The sequence below is a fragment of the Elephas maximus genome, chromosome 5 (genome assembly GCF_024166365.1).
Source record: "Elephas maximus indicus isolate mEleMax1 chromosome 5, mEleMax1 primary haplotype, whole genome shotgun sequence".
NCBI lineage: Eukaryota > Metazoa > Chordata > Mammalia > Proboscidea > Elephantidae > Elephas > Elephas maximus.
In genome coordinates, this window is record NC_064823.1 from 35346100 (window position 1) to 35364418 (window position 18319).

The window sequence follows — 18319 nt, forward strand, 5'->3', positions numbered from 1 at the left end:
ATGCGGTACGTTTCTTCTGCTTCTACAAAGCTTTCAGTTCCTTCTGTCCTTGTTATACTAATGCACTTTTCCCTACAAATCGTATATTGGACTAGTCTGTAAATGATTTTATTTTAAAGATATTATAAGGCACAGGATTAATATCTGAATATTTAATGGGTACTTTAAGTAAAAAGATGTGCTCTGACGTGATTCAAGTTCCTAAGATACTGTATTAAATATTCAGTTGATTGATGTTAAGTGCCGTCAAGTTGGTTCTGACTTGCAGTAACCCCATGCACAACAGAACTAAACACTGCCCTGTCCTGCATCACCCTCGCAATCATTGCTATGTTTGAGTCCATAATTGCAGCCACTCTGCCACTGATATGAACTGTGTTATTGTTATTAGCAGCCATCCAGTTTGCAATAATCATTGCTGGTCATACCAGTAGGAAAGGCAAGAAAATTATATGAGTTTTAGCAATCTGAAAATATTTTAAGTCAGCTTAGAAAGAGTTGATGCTTCATTTTATGGATAAAATGAGTCCCCCTCCCCACTACCTTTTGTATTTCTCATTTTTCCCTTCTGCCTTCTCCTATATTTTGCATATTAGCAACTTCATAAGAGAGGCAAAAGTAAAATGCTATAAAAAATTAATTGTATAACGTGTGATAAAAGGTTTGGTGGAGTTGTCACTAACCCATATATTTATATAACACTATCTCATCTGTCAAGGAGCCCTGGTGGAGACAATGGTCAAGCGCTCCGCTGCTAACTGAAAGGTTGGCGGTTCGAACCCACTAGCAGCTCTGTGGTGGAAAAGATCTGGCGATTTGCTCCCGTGAAGACTAAATTCTAGAAAACCCTGTGGGGCAGTTCTACTGTGTCCTACAGGATTGCTATGAGTCAGAATCGACTCAGCAGCACACAACATCCCATCTGTCACGATGACACTGCTTTTGCTTACATTTAAGGATTATCCATAGAGTTAAACTGAATAAGATCCAGACACCTTTCAATTAGTATTATCCAGTTCCCTATCGTCAAGATTTATATATACAATATTTAAAACCTCTCTTTTTTCTTGAAATATAGATGCATCATTAAATAGATCTATTCCACAGGTAATAATCTTTCTAAATTTCATTTTTGCATATTGGGTCTGAAAAGGGCATTCAGGAAAAAGAAAACCATTTTTATTTTTCTAATAAATACTTTACCCCTTGTTGTAGAGGTGGTGCAGTGGTTAAGAGCTATGGCTGCTAACCAAAAGCTTGGCAGTTTGAATCCACCAGGCGCTTGTTGGAAACTCTATGGGGCAGTTCTACTCTGTACTATAGGGTCACTATGAGTCGGAATCGACTCGATGGCAATGAGTTTGGCTTTTTTTGTTGTTGTCGTTGTTGTTTTTAATAAATACTTAGACTATGACAGTGACTACAAGCTTGCTTTTATATTCTTACAATAGATAAAAGGAAGAATTTAGACTTGTTTTATGTCAGTTTTAACAGAGTTGAGAGAGGTGAGGGTTGAAGCAGGGACATATGTCCAAGCACCAGAGACAAGATGAAGAGCAGGTATGTTGGATGACAGAAGCGATGACCCCCTCTAGCAGTCCTGGGGCAGTTGGGGTGCTGATATTAACAGTTGATAACTTATTCTCAAACTCATTCATTCATTGAACAAAATGTCCTTGCCTGTCTTTGTCATATGAAAGATGAAGCTCTGCCTGTCTGAATCAATGCATATCTCTGAGCTGCAATATTTCAAGGTACAGTGAGTTGCATCTATAAACAATTTGTGCCCAAGTAGCAGTCATATCTTTTCCAGATGATATTTTGAGGAGTATTGAGCAAGCATAGTTGTACTATGTATATAACAAAATAAAGAAATAAAAAGACAGGATAAGCAGAGGTACGTACAATGGCATGTAAAAAAAAAAAAAAGGTAGCACTATATTGTAAGTCTGTGAAAAATTAACTATTTGCTACAATCACACAATGCATATTCTTAGGCTTCCCTTATGCCTCAGATCACGTCCATTCTTGATTTGTCTTATTCTCCCTACACTCTCTGAAATAGTTGTTTGTTTTCTTTTTCCTTTTTTTTTTAGCAAGCCATTTGTCTGGAAATACTAAAACTGAAATGTTCTGTCTGTATATCGGGTGCTTTTAGCAAGCCACATATGCACAGTAAGCTGTGCTTGCTGAATATTTTTCTTTTTTTTTTTTTAAAATGCAGTCAGTTGACCATGTACCAGCATTAATTTGTTTCTAACCAGTAAGGCATACAGGGGTGGTGCCCTATACAGCACTGATTGCAATCACCGTGGCCAGGCCACTTACTGTTACTCTCAGCAAAGGGAAATTTAAATGCATCAGCATGCCTCTGCTCAGAACCACAAGGCATCTCTAGACTCTGCTTTCTTCCAGAGGCAGGTTTTTCGTTTGTCCTGTCTTAACTTTTACACTTTCTTCATAAAACAAGGTGACTCACCTAAGAAAATTCTGGATAAATGACTTAGAACAAGTCTGCCACAAAATCTTTTGTAAGCATTATGTTAATATTCTAATGAGATGATAATATACATCTGCCTCTGATGTAAAAATAACTTTTGCAATATTCTCAAAACAATATTTTTGCCTATAATTTTATCAAACATTAGACACTCATACCAGCCTTAAAGTTTCATTTTAAAATAACGTTAGACAGCAGGTGGTGGATTTCTAGGACATTATTGTACTTCTTCAGGCATTCAGCCTGCAGTCTGGTTTTTCCGTAATAATTTCAGTCCTGGGAAATTATAATTATCCTGAAACACACCACTTACATTGTCTTATTTCTTAATTATACTGGTGACATGAAATAAATGCATAGTTATTGGGATCAAGTGCATATTATTTCATGATACTTATAAAGAAGTTCTCATGACAACAATTGCAATTACATGGTCATCAACTACTGATACCATGTTATGTTCTAGAAACTCTGTAATTAAGTCCTGCCAAGAGGGCACTTCCTATTTGAGATAAAAGTGCTTGTGGGGGAGAGAGATTGTTCAGTGTAAAAACCAGTGTCATATATACTCTGAACTTATTCAAATGACTCTGCATCAATTTCAAGTAAAAGCATTATATCAACTAACATTTGGGGGATTTATTTTAAATTTCCATCTAAACAAGTGGTGTCAATAATATTCTTTAAAATAGCCTTTCTGTTCTTGACCTTCAGAATAAAACACTTTGTCTACAACCAAGGTGTGGGGGTGGAGAAATGGACTAGAAATATGATAGGGGTGATATCGCCTTCAAGGATAAATTTCCAGTCTAGCAGCAATAACTTTCCATTGTTATAAATCATTGTCTTAAAAGGTTTTATTTAACATTTCAAAACTAATTTATCTTCTGTCATTCTGATTTAAAAGAAAAACTTTACACTGGCAAGATAATACTTAGAGATTTTTTTTTTAACTTTCTTCCATAGAAAGATGCTCTTTTTCTTTCTTTCCCCCCCAAAAATGATAGCTATCAAATTCAACACATAAAAATGTTTGAGTGAATGTGTTGGGCATTTCATGTGTTGGACTTGTGAATCATACTTTTGATCCTACTGCTCTGCCACTAACTAGATGTGGGAGTTGAGAATTAACTGCTTTGTGCCTCAGTTTCTTCATCTGTAAAAGGGGACAATAATAGTACCTACCTCATAATATTGTTATGAGAATTTAATCACTTCACATATGTAAAAGCTTTAGAATAAACATGTAGTAGAGCTATATAATTCTTTGTTTTTTTTTTTATGTAGTTTAGTGTTGCTAAGGGCAATGGGCCAAGCTCTCGCCCTCTCCTCTCCACCTGCTCCTGTGGTTAGAAGTGTCTGTGATATTTTTTAAAGGCTTTCTTCAGAGACTCCTTTTCTGTACTCTAGTATAATATGTGTATACAGTGTTTTTTTCCCCCCAAGTAAAAAGGGCATTCAAGCAATGTAACTGATATCTTTAACTTATAATGTCTTGCCAGAGTATTGTGTTTTAAATTCAGTATAACCTACTGTTTCCATTATTTTTTAAGATAAACTGCCTCCTTTTGGGGCATTTGCGGTTACCCAATGACACATTACTTCTTAAGACAACAAGTTCTGGAGTATAACCTTCACCACATTGCTAACAATTACAACCAGGCTGCAATGAAAATCATACTGCAAGGGTTACTACAAACCCATTTTTATTTCCTAAATAGCATAACTAACCACATCAAAAAACATAAACCCTTAGAGACTGTAACACTTATACACTGCCGGTGGGAATGTAAAATGGCACAACCACTTTGGAAATCAATCTGGCATTTCCTTAAAAAGCTAGAAATAAAACTACCATATGACCCAGAAATCCCACTCCTCGGAATATATCCTGGAGGAATAAGAGCCTTTACATGAACAGATATATGCACAACCATGTTTATTGCAGCACTGTTTACAATAGCAAAAAGATGGAAGCAACCAAGGTGCCCATCAACAGATGAATGGATAAGTAAATTATGGTATATTCACACAATGGAATACTACGCATCAATAAAGAACAGTGAGGAATCTGTGAAACATTTCATAACATGGAGGAACCTGGAAAGCATTATGCTGAGTGAATTTAGTCAGTTGCAAAAGGACAAATATTGTATAAGACCACTATTATAAGATCTTGAGAAATAGTTTAAACTGAGAAGAACACATTCTTTTGTGGTTACAAGAGAGGGGAGGGAGGGAGGGTGGGAGAGGGCTATTTACTGATTAGATAGTAGATAAGAACTACTTTAGGTGAAAGGAAGGACAACACTCAATACAGGGGAGGTCAGCACAACTGGACTGGACCAAAAGCAGTTTCGTAAATAAACTGAATGCTTCGAAGGTCAGAGGAGCAGGGGTGGGGGTTTGGGGACTATGGCTTCAGGGGACATCTAAATCAACTGGCAAAATAAATTCTATTAAGAAAACATTCTGCATCCCACTTTGAAGTGTGGCATCTGGGGTCTTAAACACTAGCAAGCGGCCATCTAAGATGCATCAATGAGTCTCAACCTAACTGAATCAAAGGAGAATGAAGAACACCAAGGTCACAAGGTAATTATGAGTCCAAGAGACAGAAAGGGCTATATGAACTAGAGACTACATAATCCTGAGACCAGAAGAACTAGATGGTGCCCGGCCACAACCGATGACTTCCCTGACAGGGAACACAACAGAGAACCCCTGAGGGAGCAGGAGAACAGTGGGATGCAGACCCCAAATTCTCATAAAAAGACCAGACTTAATGGTCTGACTGAAACTAGAAAATCCCGGCGGTCATGGTCCCCAAACCTTCTGTTGGCCCAGGACAGGAACCATTTCTGAAACCTACTTATCAGACATGGATTGAACTAGACAATGGGTTGGAAAGAGATGCTGATGAGGAGTGAGCTACTTGCATCAGGTGGACACTTGAGACTATGTTGGCATCTCCTGTCTGGAGGGGAGATGGGAGGGTAGAGGGGGTTAGAAACTGGCAAAACGGTCATGAAAGGAAAGACTAGAAGGAGGCACTGGGCTGACTCATTAGGGGGAGAGTAAGTGGGAGTATATAGTAAGGTGTATATAAATTTATATGTGAGAGACTGACTTGATTGTAAACTTTCACTTAAAGCACAATAAAAATTATTTAAAAAAATAAAATAAAAGTTAATAAAAAAAAAACCCTTAATAAATGAGTCAGTGAACATCCATAGAAAACACTAGCCATAAGGAACTTGCCTCTTCTTCAGTACACTGAGCCCTGCGCATTGTTTTTCAGTTCATTTTCACATATTGTATTTGTTTCAGTGCGATGGTTTGTAACATTATACTTTTCTCACTTTTCTAATGACGTTAATGATGTACTTGATTATAATATTTGGGTTGCTCTGAGATATTTGTAGATCTAAATAATTAATAAAATAAAATTTTGAAATATTTACATGTGAAAATAATATGAGATCGAAGAACAGATGTAAAATCCATTTTTGGTAGAAAACAACAAGCCCCCTTTTATCATTTGCATAAATAAAAAAACCAAGCCCGTTGCCGTCCAGTCGATTCCGACTCATAATTTTCCTACTCATAGCAGCAATAAATGACAGAGTAGAACTGCCCGGTAGAGTTTCCACGAAGTGGATTCGAACCACTGACCTCTTGGTTAGCAACCATAAGATTTAACCAGTACACCACCAGGTTTCCAGTTGTATAAATAGTCCCTGCAATTTAAGTCAAGATTATGCAATTTCTTCCATATTTAGTATTTCTTAATCCCAGCAGCAGTACCTGACGGATGGTACATTAGAGTGTGTCTATAATCACATCCAAAGTTTTGGTTGGTATTTCAAGGAAACCTAAGGTAGATTTCACTTGTCCCTAGTTTCTGACCCATGAAAAAACAACATGGAAATGCAATTATAGTTTCAAAGTCAATATCGAGGTATGAAAAATTGTAAAAAGATAATGAGCATAGAAGAGTTTTAGGCTAAATGTAACCAGTTTTGTACAAGCATTAACAATTTCTTTATTACAGGAAAAACTCTTCGTTAGACCACAAAGAAACAAGTTTCTTTGAGTCTCATTCCATTTTAATTTAGATACACATCTACACTGGAAAAGATTGAGAATAATTGCCTAATTGTAGAGCTTGTCTAATTCTGGTTCCTCACTGCGTGTGAACTTTCTAGATTATTGAATTTGATGGGGTTGATTCTACAGTAGGAAAAAAATCTGATATGGAAAATAATACTGTATGTTTGAGGAAACAGAGAGGGAATGTCAATCTCAGTTTCAATTATAATTTCAAGAGCAAGTAATAGATTTTGAAATAGAAATCAAACTTGTGGCTTCCCACTAAAAAGATCATTGTACTTCTCACGAAATTTCAAGGTTAGGTACCGTACTGCCTAGAGTTTGAACAGTCACTTTAGAGATTAAGCATAAAGCATCATAAGGTCATTTTTACTTATCTTTCAGATCAGCATTTTCATGACGCATTTGTCAAACTATGGGAATGACCGCCTAGGATTATACACCTTTGTGAATCTGGCCAACTTCGTCCAGAGCTGGACCAACCTGAGATTGCAGACTCTGCCTCCAGTGGAACTGGCCCACAAGTACTTTGAGCTCTTCCCAGAGCAGAAGGACCCTCTCTGGCAGGTAACATAGAACATACTCTCCCGCAAGGGAAGAAAAGAAACGAGTACTTTGTGAACGCCCAATTTGTGCTAAGCAGTCTGCGGGAGATGTTCAAACCAGTATTTAATACAAACATCTTTGTTATCTGATAACTTCATTCTCTTTTCAAAAAAGTTTTTCGTTCTTTGTTTTATGAATTTTGTGTCTTTTTTGAAATTTGTTTTTGGTTGGTTGGTTCGCTGGTCGATTTGGAAATTCTGAATTCAGAATGTTGCTTTATTGTGGGTGTCTTCTCTGAGCTAATCATATTGACTCGCTTTAGTGTGAGCATCAACTAGCAGTAAAATATTTGAACTTTGGGTAATCTAGGGAGATAGAAAACCAAGATCCATGATAAACTAAGACCCTATAACTAGACACTGATATTTATGTGTAGAACACAGAAGGGGCATATAAAAAAGAAAATGCAAGTTTACCTTGTGTCCACATAGGTTTTAATATACTTTGAATACATCTTCATTTTTCTTTAAATCTAACTAATCTTTCGCTAGGCTTAGATCTACTGATAAAAGAGAGAACTGTCAGCTTTAATATTGCTTTTACAATTAATTCAACTTCACATGGGGGCCACTCAGCCTGGATGCATCAAATGGAGACTATCTGCTTCTTAGCAGTTATCTAGGAGAATGCTGCCTCCCACTTTATTGGTTCGTTATGCATCAGATTACATCGACCCACACAATCAATAACCTGGCTGCAGAGAGCAGATCAGATGGTCCCCTGCTAAGTAGTCAGCAGGGAAGTAGCATCATCATTAATGAGAAATCACTGTGAAACAGACTTTTTACGGTACTTTCTCCCTTTCCTCAAAACTGTTTGTTTCTCCTCATTCCATAAGTCATGTTATATGCCATTCTCTGTCTGTACAGTTAGGAACTCATCTAACACATATTTATTGAGCACTTGGTATGTGTAAAACAAGGATACTTGTTCTAGGGAATACAAAGAAGAATAATATACAATATCACAGTATTTTCTCTCAAAGTTAAAAAGGGTGTTCTTTCTTATTCTTCTTCACTGGTATAATCTCTCATATGTTTCAAAACTGAATGTTGTAGTAAATCGTACCTTATTCTGGTAATTCCTTCAGCAGCCCTTCACCATTTGGGTTTATGTTGTACTACATGACACAAAATCCTTATAAAACTCTAAATATATAACCTTAACAATTAGCTGTTTGACTATTTACGTTTGGTACATAAATTAGACAGACGAATACACAGATAAATAGATCCACCACCGATTGCCATTGAGTCAGTTCTGACTCATGGCGACTTTATGTGTGTCATAGTAGAACTGTGTTCTGTAGGAGCCTTGGTGGCACAGTGTTTAAGTACTCAGCTGCTAATCAAAATGTCAGCAGTGTCTTTCTCTGAGGGAGAAAGATGTGGCAGTCTGCTTCTGTAAGATTTACAGCCTTGGAAAGTTCATGAGGGTAGTTCTACTCTGTCCTATAGGGTCACTATGAGTTGGGATCAACTCGACAGCACACAACAACAACAATTTTTCAGAAGTAGATCGACAATTTTTTCTTCCCAGGCCACTCTGGGTGGGCTCGAAACTCTAAACTTTCAGTTAGTAACTGAGTGTGTGAATTGTTTGCACCACCCAGGGATAGAGACATAGTTATTATGAGTGTGTAGAGTTACATGAAGAAGATGTTGAATTTCATAAGGGCAAAACATTGTGTAACATAAATAGTAAACCCTTGGCTGTGCAGTCAATTCCAACTCATAGCGATCCATAGGGCAGTGTAGAACTGCCCTATAGGGTTTCCAAGGCTATAATCGTTATGGAAGGAGATTGCCACATCTTTCTCCCGCAGAGCAGAGCACCTGGTGGGTTTGAACTACCCACCTAGCTAGGTTAGCAACATGGTGCTTAACCACTGCACCACCAGGGCTCATCTCATAAATAGTAGTTACTCAAAAATGTCCATGCACTATTATAAAGTTAATAACTCATTGATAGTGAGTTAATTTTTTTTCTCACACAGGTTTATTTCTGAGATGTCTATTATGTGTGATATAGTAAATTAATAAAAAGCAGACAAACTGATCAACAAAGGTTTCAGAGAGCTGAGTTATAAGGAATCAGTCAATAGAAACAAGCCCTACTTTTTCTTTTCCTTTGAAGAAGAAAAAAAAAAAAAAAGCTCTTTTTAATGAAGAATTGTGTTTCTTGATACTATTGAATATCAGTGACATTGTTCACTTTTGTTATTAGTGAATATAATGAAAGATACATAATTCAGTATGATTTGGTTGACATGACTGCAGTAAATATCGATCAGGTAATTGTTAAATATACAATTCTATGCTGACTGCTGGAGCCCTGATGGTGAAGTGGTTAAGAGCTCAGGTTGCTAACTACAAGGTAAGCAGTTCAAATCCACCAGTAGCTCCTTGGAAACCCTGTGGGGCATTCCTACCCTGTCCTATAGGGTTGCTATGAGTTAGAATTGACTCGACGGCACACAACAACATGCTGGCTGATTGGGGGGTATAAATAAAAATTCAAAACAGAAAATGGGACTGTTCTTTAGAGATGAATGTCACTATGAAAATCAGAATACATACATATATAAATAAAATATTTGGAAGTGTTGATAATTTTAATTTTGAAGAGCATCATAAAGGTAAATTCCTAGAAAGTTGTAAATATCAGGTAGAATTAATCAGTAGAGGCTTCATAAAGTTATAATATTCTGATTTTTAATTTATGTGAGTTTAGAAATTTACATATATTATCAGAATATAGCTTATTATAACACATGGCCATCAAGTCAATTCCGACTCATAGCAACCCTGCAGGACAGAGTAGAACTGCCCCACAGGGTTTCCAAGGAGCAGCTGGTGGATTCAAACTGCCAACCTTTTGGTTAGCAGCCGAGTTCTTAACCATTGTGCCACCAGGGCTCCATAGTTTGTTATAAAAGTATTTAAATAAGACTCAAGAGTCACAATTTTTTTTTTTTTACTAAATGACTCCCTTTGCTATTATGTGAATTATATTATTTTTATGATTTCTTACAACTGAAAGACTAAATAAAAGTTGCAAACATTTCGCATTAACCCAAGTGCCTTATATTGTCAAATATATTTAAGTAGGGAAGTAGAGAACAGAAAGTAGAAGGGCAGATACGGAGAAGAAGGAATTACTCAGGTACGTGAGATTTTGAGAACAGTTGACTTACTGTAGCAAATCTGATAAACTTTGCCAATCCTGAATGACATCCAAAAAACTGAAAGTAATGAAGTAAATACAAAGTGCATGGTGCTGTCTGAGTTCTCTTCCCTCACAATTCTCTCTATTTTCATATTATTATATTTCCAATAGGAAACAAAACAGCTATTGCTATTGTAATCATTTCCTTTACTCAACTTGAATTAGTTTTACAAAAAAATACGTAAGCATAACCAACAACAACAAAAAAATTTAGTGGTAAATACTTTATGGTCTATTCATCAAGTTCCTAGTGAGTTAAAATACATAAAGTCTCTGTCATTGGTATATATTGTCAAAATGACATGTTAAGGCATTGTTTGTATTTATAAGCATGATTTCTCATTCAGCGTATTCCACATTTGGAAAAGTAAGTCAACAGTTATTTTTCTTTGGATTTTTAATTCACACTTTTTTATTACCACAAATAGAAAGAAAAAGTGCAAAATGATAATCTTGGCATCGATTTAATTTTCTTTGGTTTCTTATGTAAATTTTCATTAGCACCATCGACTATATATTTGAAGCTGCTTTGTCACCTAATTAAAAAGTGCAATATGAATATCTGCCAGTGGGCAGCATGGTAAGTATAACACAAAATGTGTTTGTGTTCCCTCGCTGGAATTTGATTCTCCCAAATCTGTTTAATATGGGAATGAATGCTGTTGACAGACATGCACGCTATCCTGGGAGCATACCCTCCTCATTTAGTCCCTGGTGTGAAACAATCTTACAATTATATTCATCGTTATAATTCATGGCCCCTATTGTGCTGGTAGAATAATCATTACAAAGCTCCAAGGAACAGAATTTCCTTTTTCTTTTTAACTCTTATTTTAGAAAACCAAAACCACCATAACAGAGGCAGTTGGAAGGTCAGATTCTTGCACATTCACTAATCGATGCTTTTAAGTTCTCAAGCTGTCAGGTTAGCTCAGACTCAATCTTCTCTCAGTCACTCCAGAGTCTCACTATCAGCAAACACACCAAGCATGGTGTGGATTCCTGCTTGCACCTGAGAACAAGGGAATGCTCAAAGAGCTGCCATCTCTCTCTTTCCATGCCAAGGTCTCCAGGGTTAAAGAAGTAGGAAAGTAAATCACACCATGCTGACCTTATGTGGTTAGTACCTTTGTTGACTCTAGCTGCCAAATCATTCAGCCCCAGCTTAGGAACGATGACATCTGAATGTGTGAAACATAAACAAGTCACAGGCTCTAGTGGCATACACACAGTAGGCTCTATTATGTGCCTGTTGCAGGAATGAACGAGTGCTGACACAGAGTTATTGCTTTTAAGAGCAAGGGAAGAAGTTAGGGCTATCTAGCTCATCTTCTTCACCTTAAAAATGATATCTGTAACACCTGGTGAGGTAGAGTGCCTTGTTCAAAGTCACTTGGTTCATTAAGGACAAGTTGAACTCTTCTGAAGGGAGGAGTTATCCCTAAAGTTTTATTCTACTCTGTATTCTAGAGAGTTGATGATAGAAGTAGATTTCATTTTCTAAGTGTAAAACCACCAACTTCTTGTGGTTGAAACTGTACTGGGTTAGGAGCAAGAAAACTTGGGTTTTAGTCCTGACTTGTCTCTAAGAAGCCAAGTGACTTTGAGCAAAAAACCTGCAGATATACTTAGGACAGATTACAGCCTTTGAAAACTCTCTGGAATACAGTTCTTTGACACACATGGGGTCACCAAGAGTCAGAATCAACTAGAGAGCAACTGGTTTAGTTTTTTGGTGGTATGGTAAATGTAAATTTATTCAACCTATACTTTTGAAGTCCCTACAAGCCCCGGTGGCACAGCTCTTAACGCTCAGCACTAACCAAAAGGCCGACAGTTCAAATCCAACAACGACTCCTTGGGAACCCTATGGGGGCAGTTCTACTCTGTCCTATCTGTCCTATAGAGTCACTGTGAGTCAGAATTGACTTGATGGCAATTTCTTTTTAATGTAATAAAAAGACTCCCTGGGTTGTACAAACAGTTAATGTGCTCAACAGCTAACTGAAAGGTTGAAGGTTTGATCCACCTAGAGGTACCTGGGAAGAAAGGCCTGGAAATCTACTTCTAAAAACTCAGCCATTGAAAATCCTATGGAGCACAGTTCTACTCTGGCACACACGGTGTTGCCATGAGTTGGATCTGACCTCACAGCAACTGGTTGTTTAACTGAACATAATAAAAAGTATGGTCCCTGCCTTCATGGACCTTCCAAACCATAACAGCTCCTTTTTATGTGATCAAAGTGACATGTTATAAATCTACCCTCATATTTATTCTTCTCTATTACCACTCTATGCCTTATTATAACTCTATTATTGCACTTCCGCTACAGTAGTACAGATATTTTGGTGGTCATATACCAGCTTACACAAACCTTAAGGGGAGAAACTGTATTTATTCACGTTCATATCCCTAGAACCTAAAATGGGACCGTAGTCCCTGCCATTAAAAAAATCAAGACATAATAAGCAAAATCAGAGGTGTGTGTGTACAAAGGACAATAGAAGTGGAATTTTTTTTTTTTTTTCTTAGAGAGGAGTAGCATTGTAGTGGGAGATAATCTTGAGTAGCAGATACAAGTTAGAGAGGGAAAGCTTTGGAGGCTTCCAGAGTATTTTGGATTTGCTAGGCAATAAGGAGTAACTTGCTATAGGTTCTGAAGATGGAAGTGAAGTGATAAAAAAAAAATGTTGACCAATAAAGATTGAAGATTACACAGAAGAAACATAACAGCCAAGACCCTGATTTGGACTTTTAGCCACTAATCAGAACAGTGAAACAATAAATTTCTGTTCTTTAAAGCCAGCCGCTTGTGAATTTGAATCATAGTGTCACTAGGTAACTAAGATACCAGTGAAATATCTAGTATAGTTTTTATTCCTTGACAGATGACAGAGTAAATGCACTGACTTCAATTTTTATCCTAAGTATTTTTTCCTAATCAAAATTTCGATTTATATATACCATGTTACACTCTGGACTCCCTGAATGATACAAATGGTGGATGTGCTTGGCTCCTAACAGAAAAGTTGGAGGTTCAAGTCTACCCAGAGGCACTTCAGAAGAAGGGTCTGGTGACCAATTTCTAAAAAACGGGCCGTTGAAAACTCTGTGAGGAGGTCCTGGGCTGCCATGAGTCAGAGGTGACAACTGATTGTACATTTCTCTTCTGAACTCAGCAGTAATATGCTACTTAAACCCTTCAGAGATGCCTCCCAAATACCTACATACTTTCTCATGATTTTAATTATTTAATTTACAATAAAGCACGTCATTGTTTTGATTATATAAGTCATAGATTTTTCTTTTCCTGTCCTTCAGCTGCAAATAGTTCTGGTCAAATGTCAGACTCTCCACACAAGCAACTTATTATGGTTTGATCATGGAAAACCCTCTTCCAGATAGATCCCTAAGAAGTAAAATAAAATGACAGTACTTTCATCCTTTCTGAATCATAATCATCATAAATGAACATGTTTGAACACTTCATCCAATTATAACAAAAAACAAAACCTGATTTGTGTATGTGCCTTACAGAACATCTGATAAATTTAATGTTATGCAATGAATGAATAACACTATTTTAGACCAAGCGATTAGTAAGAATTTTAAATATACAGTTTCTGTCACTGAGAAGTTAACTATCCCTATATCCCCTGACAGGATATGCATAAAACCATAAAAAATACTATAAGATATTATGCGCAGAAATGTGTAATAATCTGTTTAAAGGTACTCAGAGCTACAGAGTATACATACCACCTCCACCTGCAGTCGATTTTACTATGAAAATATTTCAGGGAAAAAATGCCCATAACCAAACCTATTGCCGTTGAGTAGATTCCTACTGATAGCGACCCTATAGGACCGAGTTGAACTGCCCCATAGAGTTTCCAAGCAGCGCCTGGTGGATCTGACCTGCCAGTCTTTTGGATAGCGGCCATAGCACTTAACCACTACGCCACCACGGTTTCCATTTATTTAAATAAACAAGGTAATAATATGGTGTAGAATGCATAGATCATTAAGATAAATTAGATGTACTTTGTGCTTAAAACAACAGTCTTGGCACTATAACCTCAAACCCACACGGAACCACATGCCTTGCTCCACCCACCCCCCAAACCAAAACCCCAAAACCTGTTGCCGTGGGATAGACTCCGATCCCCCAGACATTTACCATTCATGTTCGTCTGTAATCCAGGGTACTTTGGTAGAAAAGTGTAAGAAAGAATCAGACAATTAAGAGGTACTGGAGCTTTGCAGACAAAGCGCACATTATGGATCAGTGCACTTAGAAAGTGAGGAGTGAAGGAACCAGATAGGTTTACAAAGTGCACAAGTAGAGTTGGGATCTTGTAAAGATGGTGTCTGTCTCAGAATCTCTCCGTAGGGTGTTAGCGATGGAAGCATTGAGAATATACATCCCTGTTATTGTTGTTAGTAGGCTCCAACTCATGGCGACCCCATGAACAACAGAACAAAACGTTACTCAGCCTTCCACCATCTTCACCATTGTTGATAAGCTTGAGTCCATTGTTAAGAATGCTGTGTATTTTAGTGCCTTCCAACCTAGGGGTCTTATCTTCCAGCACTATAATGTACAGTATTCTGTTGTGACCCATAGGGTTTTCATTGGCTAATTTTGGAAGTAGATTGCCAGGCCTTTCTTCCTAGTCTTAGTCTGGAAGCTCCACTGATGCATCCCTAGCCTGTTAAAATTGTTCATCAGTGTGCATGGATTGTATTTAGCATTAAATGACATTGAGAGACAAAAAATTCAAAGTCACAGGCTTGGAAGAGGATTTTGTTTAACGACGTGGACAAGGCAAACTTAATAAGCAGATGAGGTTGTAAAACATAACACAACAAGAAAGAGAGCAAAAGAATTTAAAAAATACACCTTTCGTATTTCATAGCTGTCTTCTTTAAATAATGAGGTCAGGACAGCAGAAGGCAAGCAGAGGGGAAACAAAGGGGAAACGAGTAACCTCTGGAATATTTGTACTTAACCAAACAGTTCTTCCTCTGGCTGTTTTTCAAGTTTGAACTAGTAACTCCAGATATGTCCTAGTCATCTGGAGCAGGCACATGACCTGGGTGGTAATAAACCACAGAAGCCCTGTCAGGGAAGGATGTGGAGGAATGATGAGCAAAGCAATTTTTTTAAAGTAGAGAAATGACAATGTTGGCTGGAAATAATTAGACTTAATGAGAACAAAAGTTATTTTCACATATTCTATAAAAAATATGGACTTCAGGATAAGGTAAGTAGTATGATTTTATAAAATCCACATTTTCAGCTTAATTGTTAATTTGCAGTTTTGAATTAATTGGTCAGGAAATATCCGGGTGTTCATATCCCCTTTAGTAGCATTACTTAATGAGATTTAATGCTCTTTCTCAGTTTTGTCCGGGGAATCTTCTGTCTACCACAATTATGTCTACTTAAAGGTAAATTTTGCATTTCGTATATTACATGTACAAAACCCACTTATCCCCTTCACCGGTGTGAGAGCTTACTACATGCGTTTCTCTAGAGTGGCACTGCAGCCAGAGCTGCCTAAAGCAAGTTTCTTACTTTAACTGAATTCCTTTTTCAATGTTTTAATATATCCATAGTGCTAGATACTGAAAACAGTAAATTTCTGTTTATTGGGGTTTCAGATATTCAGAGAGCCATAGAAGACTGAAAAGGAAGATCATCGTTTAGTTATTTTCTAATTTTTGAAGTTAGAAGAATATCAATAGAACAAAGCATGAATGTGCAGGAAAACATTTTGCTTTTCTTGAGAACTTTTGATCTTTATAATTATTGTCAAAAACTTTACACACACATACGTACGTGCATGCACACTCACACATACACAAACACACATTTTAACTGTAAAGAAAACCCCAGGTTTAAATTCTAAATTTGCAACTAACTCACTGTGTGACCTTCAGCAAGCCCTAAATAAAACACATTGAATCTCGGCTTCCTCAGCTATAAATAAGTGATAAAAATACCTGCTAGGCTGGGTTGCTGTGAGGATTAGTAATAACCTATGTCAAGCAAGTGCCTGGAATATAGAAAGTGATTAGTAAAAGTTACACGTTGTGTTTTCTGTCAGTCAAGTGTTCAGACAATACAAGAAAGTCAGCATAGGAAAAGTCTGAACAGAATATAAAATAGGAAATGGGGACGCCCTGTTAATAAAGTTGTGATTAACAAACAAAAGGGAAAACATGCCAAGAAAGGAGACAACACCAGAAGTCTGGTATCTGGAAAGCTCTAAAATAGAGTAACATAGAAGGAATGAAATTTATAGAAAGACAATCCACCTAGATCGAGGTACATAAATGTCACCACTGTACAAAACAGACAGGAAAAACTGAACTACTGTAATGTAAATTGAATTGTTAGTAATAAAAACATAAGAAAGAGCAAGTATTGAACATCTTGTTGCTATTCTCTGATGCCATCCAGTCAGTTTAAACTCAAAGCAACCCTACGTACCACAGAAGGAAACACTGCCAGGTCCTGTGCCATCCTCACTATCATTGCTATGTTTGAGCCCATTGTTGCAGCCACTGTGTCAATCCATCTTGTGGAGCATCTTTTTCTTTTTCACTGACCCTCTACTTTGCCAACAAAGATGTCCTTCTCCTGAGACTGATCCCCCCAGATAACATGCCCCTGTCTCATCACCCTCGCTTCTAAGGAGCATACTGGCTGTACGTCTTCCAAGACAGATTTCTTCGTTCTTCTGACAGTCCATGGTATATTCAATATTCTCACCAACACCAAGGACATAAATTCTTCTTTGGTCTTCCTTAGTCATTGTCCAGCTTTCACATGCATATGAGGCAATTGAAAATACCATGCCTTGGTTCAGGTACACCTTAGTCCTCTAAGTGACATCTTTGCTTTTTATCACTTTAAAGGGGTCTTTTGCAGCAGACTTGCCCCATGCAATAAATCATTTGATTTTTTGACTGCTGCTTCCATGGGCATTGATTGTGGAACCGAGTAAAATTAAATGTCTGACAACTTCAATATTTTCTCCAGTTACCATAATGTTGCTTATTGGTCTAGTTGTGAGGATTTTTGTTTTCTTTATTTTGATGTGTAATCCATATGGAAGGCTGTAGTCTTTGGTCTTCATCAGTAAGTGCTTCAAGTCCTCTTAGCTTTCAGCAAGCAAGGCTGTGTCCTTGGCATATCACAGGTTGTTAATAAGTCTTCCTCCAGTCCTGATGTTCTTCTTCCTATAGTCCAGTTTCTGTGATTATTTGCTCAGCATACAGACTGAATAAGCATGATGAAAGGATACAACCTTGATGCACACCTTTCCTGATTTTAAACTAGCAAGTACCCTCTTGTTCTGTTCAAATGACTGCCTCGTGGTCTATGCAGAAGTTCTGAATGAAAACAATTAAGTGTTCCAGAATTCCCATTCTTAGCAATGTTATCTGTAATTTGATATGATCCACACAGTTGAATGCGTTTGCATAGTCAATAAAATACAGGTACACATCTTTCTGGTATTCTCTTCTTTCAGCCAGGATCCATTTGACATCAGCAATGATTTATACCTTGTTCCACGTCCTCTTCTGAATCCAGTTTGAATTTCTGGCAGTCCATGTTCAAATACTGCTGCAACCATTTTTGAATTACCTTCAGCAAAATTTTACTTGTGTGTGATATTAATGATATTGTTCAATAATTTCCATATTCTGTTGGATCACCTTTATTTGGAATGGGTACAAATATGGATCTCCTCCAGTTGGCTGGCCAGGAAGCTGTCTTCCAGATTTCTTGGCACAGACAAGTTAGCACCTCCAGAGCTACACCTGTTTGTTGAAACATCTCAATTGGTATTTAGT

General features: G+C 37.3%; 1 protein-coding gene across 1 annotated transcript in view; it reads left to right on the forward strand.

Moving 5' to 3' along the window:
* LOC126076838 (bifunctional heparan sulfate N-deacetylase/N-sulfotransferase 4) overlaps positions 1-18319 on the forward strand; it is a 327672-nt gene that overhangs the window by 265366 nt on the left and 43987 nt on the right. The window contains exon 7 of the mRNA XM_049885462.1: positions 6998-7180. Within this exon, the coding sequence (XP_049741419.1) occupies positions 6998-7180 (183 nt within the window). The remainder of the gene's footprint in view (positions 1-6997; positions 7181-18319) is intronic.